This window comes from Blennius ocellaris (genome assembly GCF_963422515.1).
Source record: "Blennius ocellaris genome assembly, chromosome: 7".
NCBI lineage: Eukaryota > Metazoa > Chordata > Actinopteri > Blenniiformes > Blenniidae > Blennius > Blennius ocellaris.
The window spans coordinates 21,248,721-21,265,828 of NC_137656.1; the positions used below are offsets into that span (position 1 = coordinate 21,248,721).

Here is a 17,108-nt window from a genome sequence, read left to right on the forward strand (position 1 = left end):
GTTAGAAATCTATCTATCTATCTATCTATCTATCTATCTATCTATCTATCTATCTATCTATCTATCTATCTATCTATCTATCTATCTATCTATCTATCTATCTATCCATCTATCTATCTATCTATCTATCTATCTATCTATCTATTTTAGGACAACATGAAACATTTAATTTCAGGCTAAATATTAAAGTGATACTTTTCAATGAGTTCTGAATTCAGAGTTGAAATCAAGTTGTTGAAGCTGTAGTGATTTTGCATATTTCTTTCCCCTCCATCACCACTTTGCAGCGCAGGAAGACGTGTGTTTACAGAATACTCGGTAGATTTGTGGTAGAGCTGTTGTGATGAGCTGTTGTGATGAGTGTGTGTTGTCCCCACCCCCAGGTTTGCCCAATTAGAAGTTAGAACGACTGAAGGACTACTGAAGCGAACTAGAACGTGTGAAATTCCTCTCAGCTTGTTGCTTCAGTCTTGCATGAAAGCAATTCTGGAGCTTCTGCCTCTGACTGCTCTTTGTGTTTTTGCCGTAAGGCTTACTATTGCACCAAACTCCTGTTCACTTGCAAAAAGCCTGACAACTTAGAACTGACTGTAAGTAACATTAGTTTGGATCCAGAGTACCTGAGATACATTTGTAGCCCCAAATATGCACTAATCTTCTGTGGTGATTTTCTATTTCCGTCTACAAATGTTACACTGACTTACATTTACATCTGTGGGTGATGAAGATTCACCAGTGTGTTTTGGGTTGTGGGAGGAAACTGGACTTGAGCTGAGGATGTATTTGCCGCAATGGCAACAACCACGTTGCCATGCTGCACCTGTCAACCTATAGATGGTGAATATATACAGTATATACATACTGTATATGTTTCTGCTGTATATAATCTAGACATAGTAAACAATCAATAAGAATATTTGTTGTAATTGCATCCTGTACTTGGGTGTTGAGGTTTTTGTTTTTCATTCATGGGAGAAATAGCAAAATTCAAAAACACCAAACCACTGAAACAAGCCTGCTTGTGGATGTATGAAATCCAACCAAACGTTATTTGGTGTTTTTGTATGGTTTCAGTCAGGCACCGGCATCCAGTCAGGTTTTGAACGAGCTGCTTCCATCATCTGCTTAACCCAAATGCCCAATAGGCAATTCTGTGAGGCGGCAAACATAATTGGGAAGATGTTTGCTGTGAGAAGGGGCCTCCTGCTGCTTCACTGTCTCCCTGGAACAATGTGATCACATAACTTTGTCTGCTGTGCCTATTTTAATCTGTCTGGAAATATACACATCCTTTTGAGAGGTATCCCCAGGGACAACACAACCTCTGTAATTAACCCCTGTTAAATCATGAAAAGATCAGAGGCACTGCATTCAGGGAGTGTTGCAAAACATTGCGAAAGCTATCTTCCCATACTAATGCATCCAGCTTTTATCTGTCAGGCAGCTGACTTGAAGCTTTGTCAGTCAAGGGAGGACGTTTGGGCTAAATTAAGGACTAAAGTAATAAGTTCAAACATTGTAAATGACTAGAAAATGGTTGATTAAATGTGTTTTTCTTAAAAAAAACAGAAAGAAAACATACACATTTTCTATTGTAACAAGGCACATGTAGCATGTAGATCACATCCCAGCTCAGAGTTTGTTTGTTTTGTTTTTTATTTTAATTTTATGGGGGACCTTTAACCCTGAACTTGCAAAAAAATAATTCAGTATAAGTAGCACATTCTTGTGGGAGACTCTTCATTATGAGCTCTGGCTCCACACAGGCAGCGTGTCTCAGCCAGAGCCAATGACGAGAGCGGACCGCCTCGGCCCAGAGTGGATGTGGACCAGCGGGTCAAAGGAGGTGTCGCTGGGCCCGACAGCACCGGGTGTCCCGCAGTTTGAGGCTGAGCTGAATCGACAGTTCGGCGGTGAGTGAACAAGACAGAAAGAAGGACGAGGGAAGTGGAAGCTGGAGAGATGGTGAGAGGATCGGGGAGACGACTGTCAGGCTGCCTCGTGAAGAAAAAAACAAAAAAACAGAAAGATGCAGGATGAAGGCCTGAGCGGGAAGGTGGGAAGGAGGAGTGAGAAGAAAGCCTTGATAGAAATGAAAGAAAAGAGGAAACAACGACGTAGTAAACAAAGTCGAGACAAAACAATTAAAAAGGAATGTACTTGAAATGTTTGGTCTTACTGTAAACCAGTAACATTTGGCCTTTCTCTAGTTTTGGGAGAACAATTTACATAATAAACCACTTTCAGTCCTTCCTCAGAAGATGTCTGACTCACAAAACGTCAAACTTCATCATTTCTATAGACGGATGTAATTACAGCAGTGGTTATGGAGATGTGCGTTAATGACAAATCCCACAGGTCTCACAACAAGATCACTGCCAACCCTGGAGCGAAAACACACTCAGCCTCAGCAGAAGGACAGCGCCCCCTGGTGGCCGTTTTAAGTAAACGTCGCTTACAAAGCTGCAGATACAGCTGCAGACAGGCTGAAGCTTTTTGTAACGTCAGACCTTCAATTCAAAGTTGTGCCAATACAATTGTAATTACTTATATTAAATTGTCACAACACCTGTTAGACAGTGAAATAGAATTTAAGCTGTGATGATTTTAGGAGCTGCCTCATTTGCTATTTTTTCTTATTGTGTGTTTTAAATTAAACTTTTTATTCTTATCCTATAAAAAACTGTTGTTTCGGTATGGAACATGTACATAAAGCATTTCACTGCACATGATACTGTGTATCATTGTTGTGTGTGATAAATAAAGGACTTGACTTGACTCCACTACCTGGAGGTGCAGTGTTCAGCACTTTCACTTCTCGAAGACCCAAGTTTGATGCATTTATATGTTAATTGGTAAAATAATTTGGATGTTACTGTAAGTGTGAGTGGTTGTCTGTCTCTGTGTGTTTGCGTTCTGATAGACTGGCGACCTGCATGATGGATAAGACAGCAGTTCTTGCTGAACTTAAAGTTGGATGTCTTATCGTGTTTTTTTTGTTGATTTTTTTACTTCTAAGGGTAAAATTGTCTGCAAAGAGCCATTTAAAATAAAAGTTTGAACAATCATGAAAAAAAAAAAAAAAAGGGCATTTTTCCCCTCACCATAATAAAAACTGGAGAGGAGTGGTTAATGTTGTGTGCTGTTCCGGTCTGCGGTCAAATGGGTCGATGCGGTCACTGGCCAGCCTGGCCGGAGTCATCATGAACCCTGAGCCAAGTTTCTCGCCATGTGCGCCTCTCTATTGTGAGTGGGCAGCAGTTCCCTCTGCAGGGAGCCCAACTGCATCTGAAAAGGACGTCCCGGACTGTAACTTACTCTCATCCACAAGTTCACCAAGACCAGAGCTGAAATTTGTGACTGCCGAGTGCTTTGGTCTTTGCTCTGCTCACCGTTGTCCAGCTCGGCCTCTTGACTTTGAACCCTGGTGAGTTTTTCCCAATGAGAATCAATTATTTAAATATAATATTAAACTCTTGAATTTCATTTGAGGACTGTGTTAATATAAATATTTTTTCTTCTCTTAGTATTTGCGTTTCCGACATGAGGCTGATTTTGTTCGGGACTCTGCACACCAAGGACAACCCTTGGGCGTCTTTGTCCAGTGTCACTGTTGCTCTGTGTGTCGTCACGGTCCTGTTGATGGCCATCAGGGGCCGAAGAAAACACAAATCCTTCTTTCACCTCCAGCAAGATGCCCAGCTGGATTACGCAAAGCGCCTCTCTCCTCCTGGTCCCACACCGTGGCCTCTGGTCGGAAACCTGCTCCAGATGGGGAACCAGATCCATCTTTCTTTGACCCACCTGAGCCTCCAGTATGGTGACGTTTTCAAGGTACTGAAAGTCTTTTTTTTTATTTTTTTAAATTTTACTTTTGTATGTCATGTTGTTTTAGATTGAAATACCATGCATTTATCTACCCATTCATGTATCTCCTCATTGCAGATACATTTGGGCTCTTTGACGGTCGTCGTCCTGAGTGGATGCGCCACCATCAGGCAGGCACTGGTCCGGCAGGGCGACGCTTTCGCCGGTCGACCTGACCTTTTCACCTTTTCCGCCGTGGCCAATGGGACCAGTATGACCTTCAGTGAGAAGTATGGCCCTGGATGGCTGCTCCATAAGAAGCTGTGTAAGAGTGCCCTCAGGTCTTTTTCCCAGGCTGAACCCAGAGGGTCTGGGGCCAGCTGCCTCCTGGAGGAGCACGTTCGTACTGAGGCTGCGGAGATGGTGAAGGTGATCCAGGAGCAAGCTGCCAAAGGGGGAAAGGACTGTGATTTGACAGGGGTCGATCCCCTCACGCCTCTGGTAACCTCAGTAGCAAATGTTGTCTGTGCGCTCTGTTTTGGTAAAAGATACAACTACAACGACAAAGAGTTTCTCACTATTGTGCACATCAACAATGAGGTCCTGAGGATCTTTGCAGCGGGCAACCTGGCAGATTTCTTCCCCGTCTTTCGCTATTTTCCAAGTCCTTCTCTCAGGAAGATGGTCCAGCACATTCGGCGAATGAACGGATTCATGGAGCGCAGCATTGACGAGCACATTCATACTTTTGATAAGGTAAAGGCTCCTGTAGGTACACCTGGAACGCAAAATCTGGTTTTAATGGAAAGAAAATGCTGATAATATAATCAAACCAATCGAGGATTGACTGTTTTTCAGTTCTATTCATTAAGAAATAAAACATATTGATTGCACAGTTATATGTGTGTTCAGCTTCTATTAAGTGAAGTCGAGAAATAATTCACAACTAGAATATTATCAGTGCAGAAAATTGAATAAAATTTGACATTTTCTTCTTAAAAACAAATAACTTCGTGAATGTCATTTGTATGTCTTATTTTCTGCAGTGTTTATTCAGCTATTTCACTTCCCACAATTTCCCAAACATTACAGTGCCACATAAATTGCTGTGAGTGCAACTGTTGCCAAAAAATAACAAACAAGCTCCCGGGGAGGGACTTTTGTTCTTGTGCAGAATGTCTAAACAGTTCGCACGAACTCTAATTAGGAATTAGCATTCCACTGGAAGACACGCGTCGTACCAAAACTGGGTACTGTTTGTTGTTTTCCTTTTCCCCACCGCATAACTATATATACATAGTCTCGAGTTTATTATTACATCTGCGTGTTTGAGGGGTGATAGTGACATTGGTTTTAGAAGGATGTCAACACTGTGTTACATTTCTGATTGCATGTCTGATCGCAGGACCGTATCAGGGACATCACCGATGCTCTGATCGCACTTTGTCAAGACAGAGAAGACAGTGAAGACTCATCTACGCTCACGAATTCGCAGATCATTCATACTGTCCTCGACATCTTTGGAGCAGGTTTGATCATCAGGCAGTTTTACAACAACTGCATTGCCTGTGAAGAGGCCGGTTGATATATATATATATATATATATATATTTTTTTTTTAATTGAGACTGTCTTTCTGTTAATCCTCCTCGGCAGGATTTGACACCATCATTGCTGGTTTACAGTGGAGCCTGTTGTACCTCATCAAGTTTCCTGACATCCAGGACAGAATACACCAGGAGATAGGTAAACAGTTTGTTTTAAGGTGGCAAATTGTGCTTTGTTCAGCCGTCTATCTTTATGTACATGATGTGTGTTGTGAAGGTAAATCTGTGTCAAAACTGAGTTAAAGTGGACTCTACCTGGGAAATGTATTGTTAAAGGAGAATTTTTGTCAAAAAAGGCAGTCCACGATGTGCAAAAAATAGTCTTGCTTATCAAACGTTTGGATAAGGCACTGCTTCATAGACATCCAATAATAATATGTATGAAATAATAGCACAGCTCATTTCGGCTCTTAGAAATTAACATTTGCACCAAAAAACAGGTTCTTCCTGACAAATACATACAAGAAATCCCCCAATAACTATGCATCCGGCATCATGTTACAGTTTAATGCACAACATGATTAAAACCCAAGAGTAGCCAACCAGCGTGCATTTCCTGGACAGAGCGACAGACGCCGACAGCCATCAGAGGAAACTCACAAAAGATCAGTCCAATTTGCTGATGGTGGAGGGACTTTTGAAGGGGGCTGACAGAACTGGTGTCGTCTGTTCATGGAGTGAGACGGGATGAGAGGCAGGGAGGGAGAGAGAGAGAGCGAGAGATACGAGGAGGAGACGGGATGAATCAGAAAGAGGTTAGAGAGTTCCTGAGAGACACAAAGGCAGCGACACGCAAAGCATGGGACACACATAGTTCAAGACCCTTACATGACCGTGTGCAAAGGGTCACGACTTTACTGGCGACCGCAGTGATGCAACATTTGTGTTCAAACTAAATGATGATGATGACGATGTCATTGTGACCTGAGAACAAAAGCATAAGAGCAATGCATCTCTGCACTACAGTTTTCGTCTGCTCGTCTTGTAATGGTAACTGTAACAATATCATCAGCATGGTTTCTGTTTGTATTCCTCCTCCCCACCAACTCTTTTCTTCTTCCTGTCTGAGTGTCAGCCTCCAAAATTCAGTATTTTTGCTTACTTTACATGTTATTCACAAACATTTACTGTTACAAGCCATACTTACCACAGCTTGAGCCCATTCGAGGAACATTTGGGAGAAAAATAGCACTTTTCATTTTTGTGGATCTGGTGTAGAAACCTGAAATTATTGATCTATTTTTTTTGTTTGTTTGTTTGCACTTAAACCACCTTTGTATTGCTTTCTTTTTAAAAGATGACCACATTGGCTCGACCAGGCGGCCCGGATTTTCCGATAAACCCAAGATGCCTTTTACCGAGGCATTTTTATATGAGGTGTTTCGTCACGCTTCGTATGTCCCTTTCACCATACCTCACTGGTGAGCTCACAAAGTTTCGCTTTCATTCACTCACTCATTCAGTTCAATTGTGTTTATAGTGTGCATAAGTAGATACAACTTTCCTGTGGTGTTCTCCTCCTCAGCACCACAAGGGACATCAACCTGAATGGATATTTCATTCCTAAAGACACATGCATCTTTATTAATCAATATCAAGTCAATCATGACAGGTGAGCGTCCACGACGTATCACAACATTTCTCTGTTTTCTTGGAGTCTTGGTTTGATCTTCATGTCTTTCAACTCCTCAGTGATATTTGGGGTGACCCAGACGCATTTCGTCCCGACCGTTTCCTGGGTCGGTCCGGACTCCTCAACAAGGAACTGATTGATAAGGTTCTCATCTTCGGCATGGGGAAGAGACGCTGCCTTGGCGATGAATTTGCTCGTTTGGAGATGTTTGTCTTCCTCACAACGCTGCTTCACGGGCTGCGAATTGGAAACATTCCAGGACAGGAGTTGGATCTCAGTGCTGACTTTGGTCTGACTATGAAACCGCGTCCGTACAGGATTACTGTCTCCTCAAGGTTTTAGCAGCCCTGCGAACCTAAATGTTGCTTGATGTTGTAAGATTCCTATTTCACCACCTTTGTCTCACCATTCTAACCTCACGGACATGAAACCCTTAAGTTCATAGTGTCGGCAAAGCCAGGGTCATACACAGTGCATGAACTCAAAAAGGAAAGAACCCCCTGCCTATCAGACCCACCACAATAAAAGTGACCAAATATTTAAAACAGTCCCTCATTAAAAGCCTTTATCTGAAGCACAGTTAAAGACTGATGGAGGGAGGAGCAGGGTGTTTCAGATTGGTGATCAATGCTTCAGGCTTCATTCTGGGTTCATGCAGGGTTCATTCCCATTCTCGTCGGCTCTCGTTTCCCACTTTGTTTTCCATTTCTCGCATCAGATTTTGCTCCTGATTTTGATCAGTTACATTACTTTTGTCTTCCAAGCCCCATCATCTCTTCACGCTGGCCTTATCCCTCTATGCTAGCTCCTCCTGCTCTTCACGTTGCTCAGAGGCTTTCAAGCTAACTGAAGTTTCATAGACCGAAACAGTGCAGCATTGAGGTTACCTCCACTTAAAACAATTATTCTCAAGACTGATACCGTCGTTGGCCCTTCACTGTGTAGTGAGATTCCTCTGCATGTTTAAAGCTGCTCCCTGTTTATTTGCAGAAAGAAAATTATTCACAATAGCAGTTTATTTCACATGCATAATAAGAGGTTTATAAGTGTGGAAACTTGAAGCCATGCAGCGTAATAAATACACTGAGACAAAACTATACAGTAAAGGTTGAGACACTGACCTCTGTAAAGTCTTCAAATCAACATAATTCATTAATATTTTGCTTCATGTGAGTGAAAATTGTTCAAATTGTTGCACAATGAATCGCCTTGTCTCTAAATGTTGCTCTATGCATTCATTTGCGGTGCCTTGATAAACGATTTCTATCTGGTAATCAAACTATTTGTACACATACTCAGAAATCCATGAATAACCAATTAGAATGTACTTGCCACTATTCTGCTGTGTGAAGGATCGCGTGTGTGTGCGTGTCTATTATATAGCATTATATATATATATATATATATATGTTCAAATGCTTTGAAGTGATCGTTGATGTTTGTGGAATTTGTTTAATACTGTGTTAACGGTATCATGTGTTCAGTCTTATGTATGAGGACCAACATGTTCATGGCCTCTTTGAGGGATTAACTCCTTATCAAGCTAGAATTCATGTTCACAATTTGTAATAAAGTGCCTGTGACTGTTTATGTAAAAATTCTGGTGCAATAAATTGAAAGTTAATACTTTATTATGCACGTGTTATATCTAACAAGAAGTAGTTTGAGTTTATGTGTTTTCTTATGTAGAATTGTTCCGAACCAATGTGTTTGTTGAAACTTTGTAATGTGAATATATGATATTAATTAAACAGTGCAAACTTCTTATATGTTTGTGGTGGATCTTTAACCAAAGTGCACCCTGTTGCTGAGCTCTAACGACATGATACGTGTGTGTTGTCAAGTTGCTTTAGTTTGCAAGGCGTGAGTGGTATCAAAATCAGTATGTCTTTGATTGGCATGATCGATATTGATATCTTAGCATTATTAACTGGGAGACAAATCTCTTACGTTGTACTGAAATTTATTATTTGCTCGACAACTTTAGTTATCGTGTATTTATGTTTGGTATGCTCAGTTTGCATTTCATTTCTCATTTCTATTATAGGAATTAAAAAAAGAAAGAAACAAAATAATGAGACTTCTTGAATGTTTGATGAAAGAAGTCTGGTCCAAATGAATAAGACCTGGTAGAATATTCTCAATTGATAATACACAATTTATAGTCTATATTTTGCACACATATTGAGGGGTAATCACCATCCTGTCTTTCTTTTGGTACCACAGAAATCATGGCATTCCTCCACAAAATCTGAATTTCTTTTTCCCCCAGAGCTCAGTTAAAGACTTAAAAAAAATGTCAGCTGTATCTTCAGTTTTGCATCAATCCAAAGTGAACCCGTCTGTGCCCGGGTACTTGCCTGTCTTTAGTTTATTGACTTTCACGTAGTAACAGTTTGTATCGCCAATATTATTTTATTTTGTTATGATGGGTAGATTTAATGATGCCAAAAATAATAAAGTCTGAAGGTCAATATTCAAGTCTGGCCAATTTTTTAATACCGAGCTAACTTTTTCATTTGGCTTTCCCATTGTGGAAACACCAAACTCCCAAGCTGACGTCATTATGCTGACACAAGTAATATACTGACGTTGTGGCCGTCTACTGCAGTGAAGGCATCACTTGCCGGTGGGAAGTCATGTATGCAACCCGTTTGCAGCAGCAAATTGGTTTGCAGTGGTTAATTAACAAAATACACCCGGAGGATGGGACCTCAGGCGCCTCATCAACACTGCTCCCTCTCCATGTCCTCTCTGGAGCTCACTGTGTTCTTGTCTCAGGCTTTGTTCTCGTCCGCCGATCTCACAGTATGACTTTAAACCATGGCCGTCATTAAGAATAACAAATCACAGTCAACATGTGCTGAGGGGCCTCTGATGTGGAGCAGCCAATAAAAGGTAGCACGCAACGCGGAGGGTAGCATGTGAAAGGACCGCTTGTGGGGCTCACACATGCGGGACAATTTAGACTGGGCCAATCGCTGACATAAGGCGGTCTACTTTTAGAAACTGTTATACCCCGTCAGCGGCAACAATGCCTACCGTAATCATAATCAGTCTGTATGCTGCCCTTTGTCACATACATGACATGAAAATATGAAACATGGACAATTAACAGTAAAAAAACCCCAAAGACTTAATTAGGTGGATTTATGTCTTCAAATTCATTAGTTTCACTTGGCAAACTTTAGCAGGGTCAAAACTCAAAGTATTTTCCCTTTTAGTCAGAACTATATGATTTTATGAAACACATTTCTGGGCAAAAACGTGAACAAGAAGACATAATGTATAACGTTGCGTGCCAGTGGGTGTCCAGAGTGCAGCAGCAGATCATGGGCCATGAACACTTAATTTCTCATGTGCTAATGGGCCACAGATCTGGTGCCTTTTACTGCAGACAATAGAAGTGCAAACCGAATGACCGACTGACTTGCTGTTTTCCTCTTCAATTACATGTGGGGCCTCATCTCGTGGGGCCCTCATTCTATAGATCCAAGCAGGCAGTGCCCATTAAGACACTGCACGCAATCCCCTGAAGGCAGCTGTCAGTGTTCCCATTGTGATGTCACCCGTCCTCTCATGTGTCACAACATTTCAATGACCTCATACATGCACGTACAGCTTCGACAATGAGATCAGAACTGGTCCAAATATAATGTGGTTCAAACATCTTCCTCCTCCACTGTCTGTCCAGATCTTAGCTTTATTATCACCTTTAAGAAAGAAAAAGAAAAAGAAAACAGATAGAAGTTATTGTAACTGTTTCCTGTGGACAAATGGCTGCGTATTAACGATTTGGCATGGCCGACTGCGCCGATCGCACCTCTCTGAGCTGGGCAATCTCTTTGCTTTCCACATTTCTCTGAGCGCTGTTGGTTATGGACTTCACTCGCGTTGCATAACTGGAAGGTTTAAGAAGTTCAGGGATTTTTCAGGAAAGTGTAATAAGAAGCCTCAAGTTTTTAGTTTCTGTGATTCTTACATGAGAGATGTGAGGGTCTCATCAAGATTGCACTCTGACGGTGAGATGTTCACAATCATGAGGGTTTTGGCGTTTCCTCCCAAAGAGTCCTGCATCACCTGGGACAAATAAGAGGCACAGTTTACCTGACATACATGTGTGAGACAGAAAATCAACAGGATTCTAATTTTTTGAGCAACTTTTTGAGCAACTTGAAAAGCAATTTCTCTGAATTAAAAAGTCCACCCATAAAACAATTACCTGTGTCAGTTTGCTGTTCCTATAAGGCACGTGGGGGAGTTCAGCAGACAAAGCTGAGATCACATCTCCCAAAGCGGAGAGAGATTTGTTGATAGAGTTTGCCTCCTGTTGAGGGGAAGGTGAAAGAATTAAAGAGATGGGAGAAATTTAAATCAATCTGACAATTCCATTGCAACATATGCGGGTAGAAATAACGTCCATCCATATTAAGGAAGTATGCTGGTTTCTGAGATTGTATCTTTTTTAGCTTTTCTGCTGAAAAGTATGACTTTTTTATAATAATAATAATAATAACCTTTATTCTAATAAGCGTAAATTGTCAAACATACATTAATGTGCCCACGATGAACGAAATGAAGCCACCTCTTAAAGGATCATGCCTCGAACTTTAACTTTGTCACATAGAAGCTCATTATAGCAAACCAAAGCCTCTTTTTCAAGACCCCATATCTCCAATACTTCAATCCATACAAGCTGAACATGTGCGTAGCATTGTAGGGATAGAAGAAGAGAGAGAACATGAATCAAATCCAAGCCGCTGAGTCAGGAGGTGTGTGCTGCGTTCCCACAGAGTGACCCATGAGTAAACCTTGAGCTGGTGGTCCTTGGCCCCAGTCTTGGCTGCTCTCTCACTGCCTGCCAGATCCACAAGGCTCAGCTTCCCGGTGCTCACACTCCCATTAGTCAGGTTCCTGCTCTCCACCATGATGCCAACAATGAGATGGGAACGGGAACTCTCCACATTCATCTCTGCACACAAAAAAAATAGAAACATGGCAACAGCAACTGTGGTTGATCAAAAACAACAAAAACACAAAAATGAAATGTTTCTTTTTTTATGCCTCAACAATGTGGTCTCAAAGATGGAAACATATAAAGATGTATTTGCCTCTTGCAAGTCAAGTAAAGCCACATTGCTCCTATTCATACTGTACGCTGATTCACAGAATTCACACAATAATGTCACATTACTGTAACTAACACGATTAATCCAAACCATTTAGCAAGGCTCCGTTTGAACTGACTGACATTGCACGGCATAGAAGACTCACTGGTGGCAGAGATGTGTCGGTTGGCGCAGGCCTGCTGGAACAGAGCGAAGAGCTCCTGAGCACTGGAAGCCTCCTTTGTCTCTGCCCCCTGGGCGAACACAACTCCCTTTCTGTTCCTCTTGATCTCCACCCGCCTGGCTGGGCCATGCGTTTGAGTCTGTGCGTGGGCTTCGCTCGCCTGGCTCACAAAGAGGTCCTGCAGCCGGTCGTTGTACAGCTCCAGCATATAGGCAGAAACCTAAAGGGGAAGCGTGATGAAGAACCAGACGACGAAGAGCGGACAGGCACAGATGGCTATCTGAAGGAGAAATGCTTCTTTTCCAACACAAGGTTTACTGCTACCTTGAAGTCAAATCTACAGCTGTTCTCCCTCATCATGTCAAATATAGCGTTGAAAGATCTCGGCATTAGTCCGGGGTTCTTCTGTTCCTTGTCTCCCACCATGGTGAAGGTCTTCCCCGAGCCCGTTTGGCCGTACGCAAAGATACAGACATTATATCCATCGATAGCTGACTGGATCAATCTGCAGTGAAAGAAAAAAAAAAGAAAATGATGAGGTGACAGTGTTAAAACATTCTGAATTTTACTGCTATCGGTGCTATCGATTCAGGCAAAAACAAATCTGGGCCTCAGGAACAACTTCAGATATTAGCTTTTCACTTTTTAGCATTAGAAAACATCTGTGAAAATACTTTACCCTGCTTTTTGTTGATTAGTGTCAGAAACAGTAAAGCAATCCAGTCATCGGTTTGGTAGTTTCTGCTTAACTGCCTCACATATTGGGTCTGGTATGTATGTTATATATTATGTCATATTATTTTTGTGCACTTTATCTTCTTAGTCAGGTCACACAGTGTGTTTTGTTTCCTAATAGAGAACTCCTCCCCTTCTGTTTCCTGTGCTGATTCCCAGCTGCCCTGTCTGTCTGTGCTCACCTGCATCTTGTCTCATTCCTCTCCACTCCCTGTCTTGTTCACATCTTGTACTTGTTGCACCGTTGCCAAGTTGGTTAAAGCAATTTGTCACATCCTTTTAATCAATCTCACGTCCACTTTCAAATCCACGTTGTTCTATTAGACCTTCGCCTGGTCTGACTGAACCCCAACGGTCCTGTGAGTCCCTTCCATCACTTATTGATGATTTCACGTTTCAGTTTTGTGCGCTGACCTGTTTGTGTCATGAAACAAGTCTTCCTGGGAGGCATCGGCTCCAAACACCTTGTCGAACAGAAACTCTCTTGGCCCTCGGGGGGTTTCCACTGTAATGGAGCAGTCGTCCACTTTGTCCACAACAGATGTGCCTCCCTGTGCAGCTTCGGTTCGGTTCACAGGCCGAATCCGACAAAATACCCTGATCTTACCTTTATCATAAGAAAAACACAAGACACTATCAATGTTTTTTTTTTTTTATAGTTCGTAAAATGAACCAATACAATTGCTACTGATGTATTTTCATACCTTTCATGTCTTCAACCATATTGTAATATTTCTTCCGCAGTGTCCTTTCAGAAGTGTAGTTCTCAATGATTTTCTTTCTATCTTCTTTTTCTTGTTTAAGCTTGAGAAAAATAAACCCCATCAAAACACATCTGTGATAGCGTAGTGCTGCAGATGTAAGCATGCAGTCAAGGTGAGCCTTGTTTGGGGCTCTCATGGATTCATTTATTCATTCATTGCAACCAGAAAAGCCTCATAACTCAACAAGCGACATCTTACAGCACGTGTGCAATGATAATGTAAACATCTGGGCTTCTTCCATCTCGTTCTTGTTTCGTTATTCGTGTCACTGCACAAAAGTCAACATTAGGAGAAAAATGTCACCTGGTCCTGCAGTAAGAGCAGCTGCTGACCGACAGTCTTCACACTGTCTGTGGCTTGGATGGTCTCTTGTCCCAGGACGTCCTCAAAATCTGAGTTTGCACAGTCTGAGCAGAGAAGGGATTGACATTCTTATATGAATTATGCAGTGGGCCGACACAGAAGCAGCTGCTGCAACGCATTTATATGGAGGCCTTCTCTAACGATACACCAGGAGCATCAAACATTGTTGCTTTTGTTTTCTCGTGGAAATACGCTTGCATGAAAACTGAAGAAATCACCTGCTCTGAGAAGGAAAATATACTTGTTGAAGAGAGTAACTGTGTCCAAAATTATTTCAAAGTGTTTTAATTAAATTATGGGGTGGCATGGCTCCATATCCATATCGCGCTCCATTCTTTAGTAATGTCAGCTGACATCATAATATTTGATCGTTTTTGTCAATAGTTATTTGCAAAATATAGTGCATTTTGATAACAATATATTATGCAACCCGAGCATAGGATGATAGCGTTAGACACACAGTGATTTTACCATTCCTTAATGGATTTTGTCCAGTTTTGATGTAGTCCAAAGCGACTTGACAGACTTCATGCTCCCTCACAGTCTCTGCGAGTAACGAGAGCCTCGACTCAAGTTCATCAGGCCTGTACAGTGAAATACACACAACAACCCATTTTGCAAACAGATGGAAATAAAGCACTGCTTAGTACAACCTAGTTTACTGGAATGTTTTTTTGGGGGATTTTTTTTTAATGCTGTCCCTAACCCCTCCTGATCAGCATCTTTCTCTCTGCTTTCTTCTTTTGACATTTGCAGATGGTCCAGCTTGTTTCTGGCTTCAACCAGAGAAACTTGATTATCCTCAATCATCTGCTCCAAAAGAGCTCTTGTCTCTGCCACTGCACAGCAAATTGCATGAGCCTGAAAAAAAAAATATAAATGTGTAGTATGCAACAGGGAAAAGGTATATTTAGTTTCATTCACACGTAAAAAGTAAGTAACTGGCTTGTTCTTTCAGCAGCACCTTGTGTATGACGGCAGGGAGCAGGGCGCTGCACGGTGGCTGAGCGACGGGAGGGATGGGACTCTTCTCTGCCTCCAGCAGCTCACTGATCTCCCTCTCCCTCTGGTAGAGGCTCTCCTTCAGCTCCTCGAGACGGGCTTTGGCCCCCTCTAGTGGTTGATTTGATTCACTGCAGGGCTATGGAAAAAACCCCCAGAGTAGAGTTAAAGATGTAAATAAAATAATTTTTAATTAAAATAGTACAAAATAAAATGTTTACAAACAAATAAACCATGACATTTTTATTTGATGTTGACGTCCTGATTTACTGTTTATGAGTTACGTCAATGAAACTGTTTGCTGTAATGCTATTGCATTGTTTTGTGCTGCTGTGGCAAATCTATCAATAAATAATACTCATTTTATAGGTATATGGGTATATAGTGTATATCGTCACACTCTGAGTCTGAGCCGGGCCTTTCTGCGTGGAGGTTGCTTGTTTTCCAGAGTTGTCCACAGCTCAACATGTTGAACATGCCATTTGAAGATGTCATATCATTTTGTCAGGTGGTGCTCACTATAAAAAACACTTTGACAATCATTAATGGGAAATTAATGGGACATATAATTCCAGCCTACCACAGCTTGCTGAGGCGGTGCGGGTCCACGGCTTTCACCTTCCTCTGTGGATTCTTGCTGGTCCTGGGCTGATACCATCAACATCTCTTGGACTTTTCCTATTTCTTGCCTTGCCATCTGAAGTTCTTGCAAAGCTGTTCAAGTGTAACAAAGCATTGACAAAGTGTCGTGTGCAAGTGTTTCCTCATCCTTCACAATGAAAGAGAATAAACTCACTGGAGCTCTGGTGGTTGTGCACAGCATCCAGTCTGCTGGAAAACAGTTCAAGCATTTTGCTCTAACAAAGAAACAAGTACACAATTAATGTCCTGATTATGCTCAATGATCAGAAATCTTGCCTGCGGCCGATTTCAATATAACCTTTTCTCTGTGCCACTGCATGGCCTCCTCTTTACTTCTCCACTTCTCGGCTCTCTGCTCTTCCAGCAGTTGCTCATTTCGTGACGTGAGCTCCTTCAGTAAAGCCAGGCGAGGAGGGAAAACAAATGAACTTCCTGTCATGTGGGCATATAATGCCAGGTATGATTCAGCTGTATGCCCATCAGCGAATGACTCTGACCATAGCTTTCTTCTCCCAGTCAGACTTCTTCTTCTCCACCGTGTCCTGGTAGATGTCCAGGATTTTCCGCAGAGTGTTTAATTTGTTTCGGTAATGGCATCTGATTTTCTGCACAGTGAATTCCTGACAACAAAGTATGCATTAGATTTAACGGTTTCGTGCGTTGGCTGACGCGTGTCGACACGCTGGTAGACGTCCTCACCTGGTTCATCTGTACCGTGACCTTAAAGTTCTCCTCCATCTGCTGCACTATACTCAGGTGTCTTGTCCTCATTGCTTCCATGTCTTCAGTTATCTGTCGTTAAGTGAACAGCACATATGTACAAGTTCACATAAACAGAATTGATTTGATCACTGAAGCGATCAAATGACTTTGAGGAGCACAGTAAAAGCACCAGAGCGGCCATGTGATCTTGAGGTTGAGCACAGTTCAGTGTGCGACAGGGTCTTCATTGTGTGTCTTCAAGCTCTGACTTATAATAACTGAGTCACACGTCTGATAAAATGAACTGCCTATAGAGATTTCAAAAACATCATTTTATCAGCTCTGACCTTATTAGTTTATATAAACTGTGGGTAATCTAGAGCTTAAGGATTGTTCATTGATTAGTCGTGTCTTCGTACAGAAAGAAATTCCTAGTTTGAACGAGGTTTATGCGTCAAGTCTTCCTCTTTATGTGGCTTTTTCTTTCTGTGGTTCATTTTCACTGTTAATATGATTTGCAGGAGATTTAGTTTTTGTTCTGCGCTGCATCACCTGTGCTCCT

The 17,108-nt window shown here is 41.8% G+C and overlaps 1 protein-coding gene across 1 annotated transcript; it reads left to right on the forward strand.

Annotated features, from left to right (window-relative positions):
• Window positions 1–3,543: 3,543 nt before the first annotated feature.
• Window positions 3,544–7,388, forward strand: cyp1d1 (cytochrome P450, family 1, subfamily D, polypeptide 1; the record flags this gene model as incomplete). The annotated part of the gene is made up of 7 exons (XM_080498836.1): window positions 3,544–3,834; window positions 3,946–4,563; window positions 5,213–5,336; window positions 5,463–5,552; window positions 6,711–6,834; window positions 6,939–7,025; window positions 7,106–7,388. The coding sequence occupies 7 exons, from the start codon at window positions 3,544–3,546 to the stop codon at window positions 7,386–7,388; spliced, it is 1,617 nt and encodes a 538-aa protein (XP_080354962.1).
• Window positions 7,389–17,108: the final 9,720 nt, after the last annotated feature.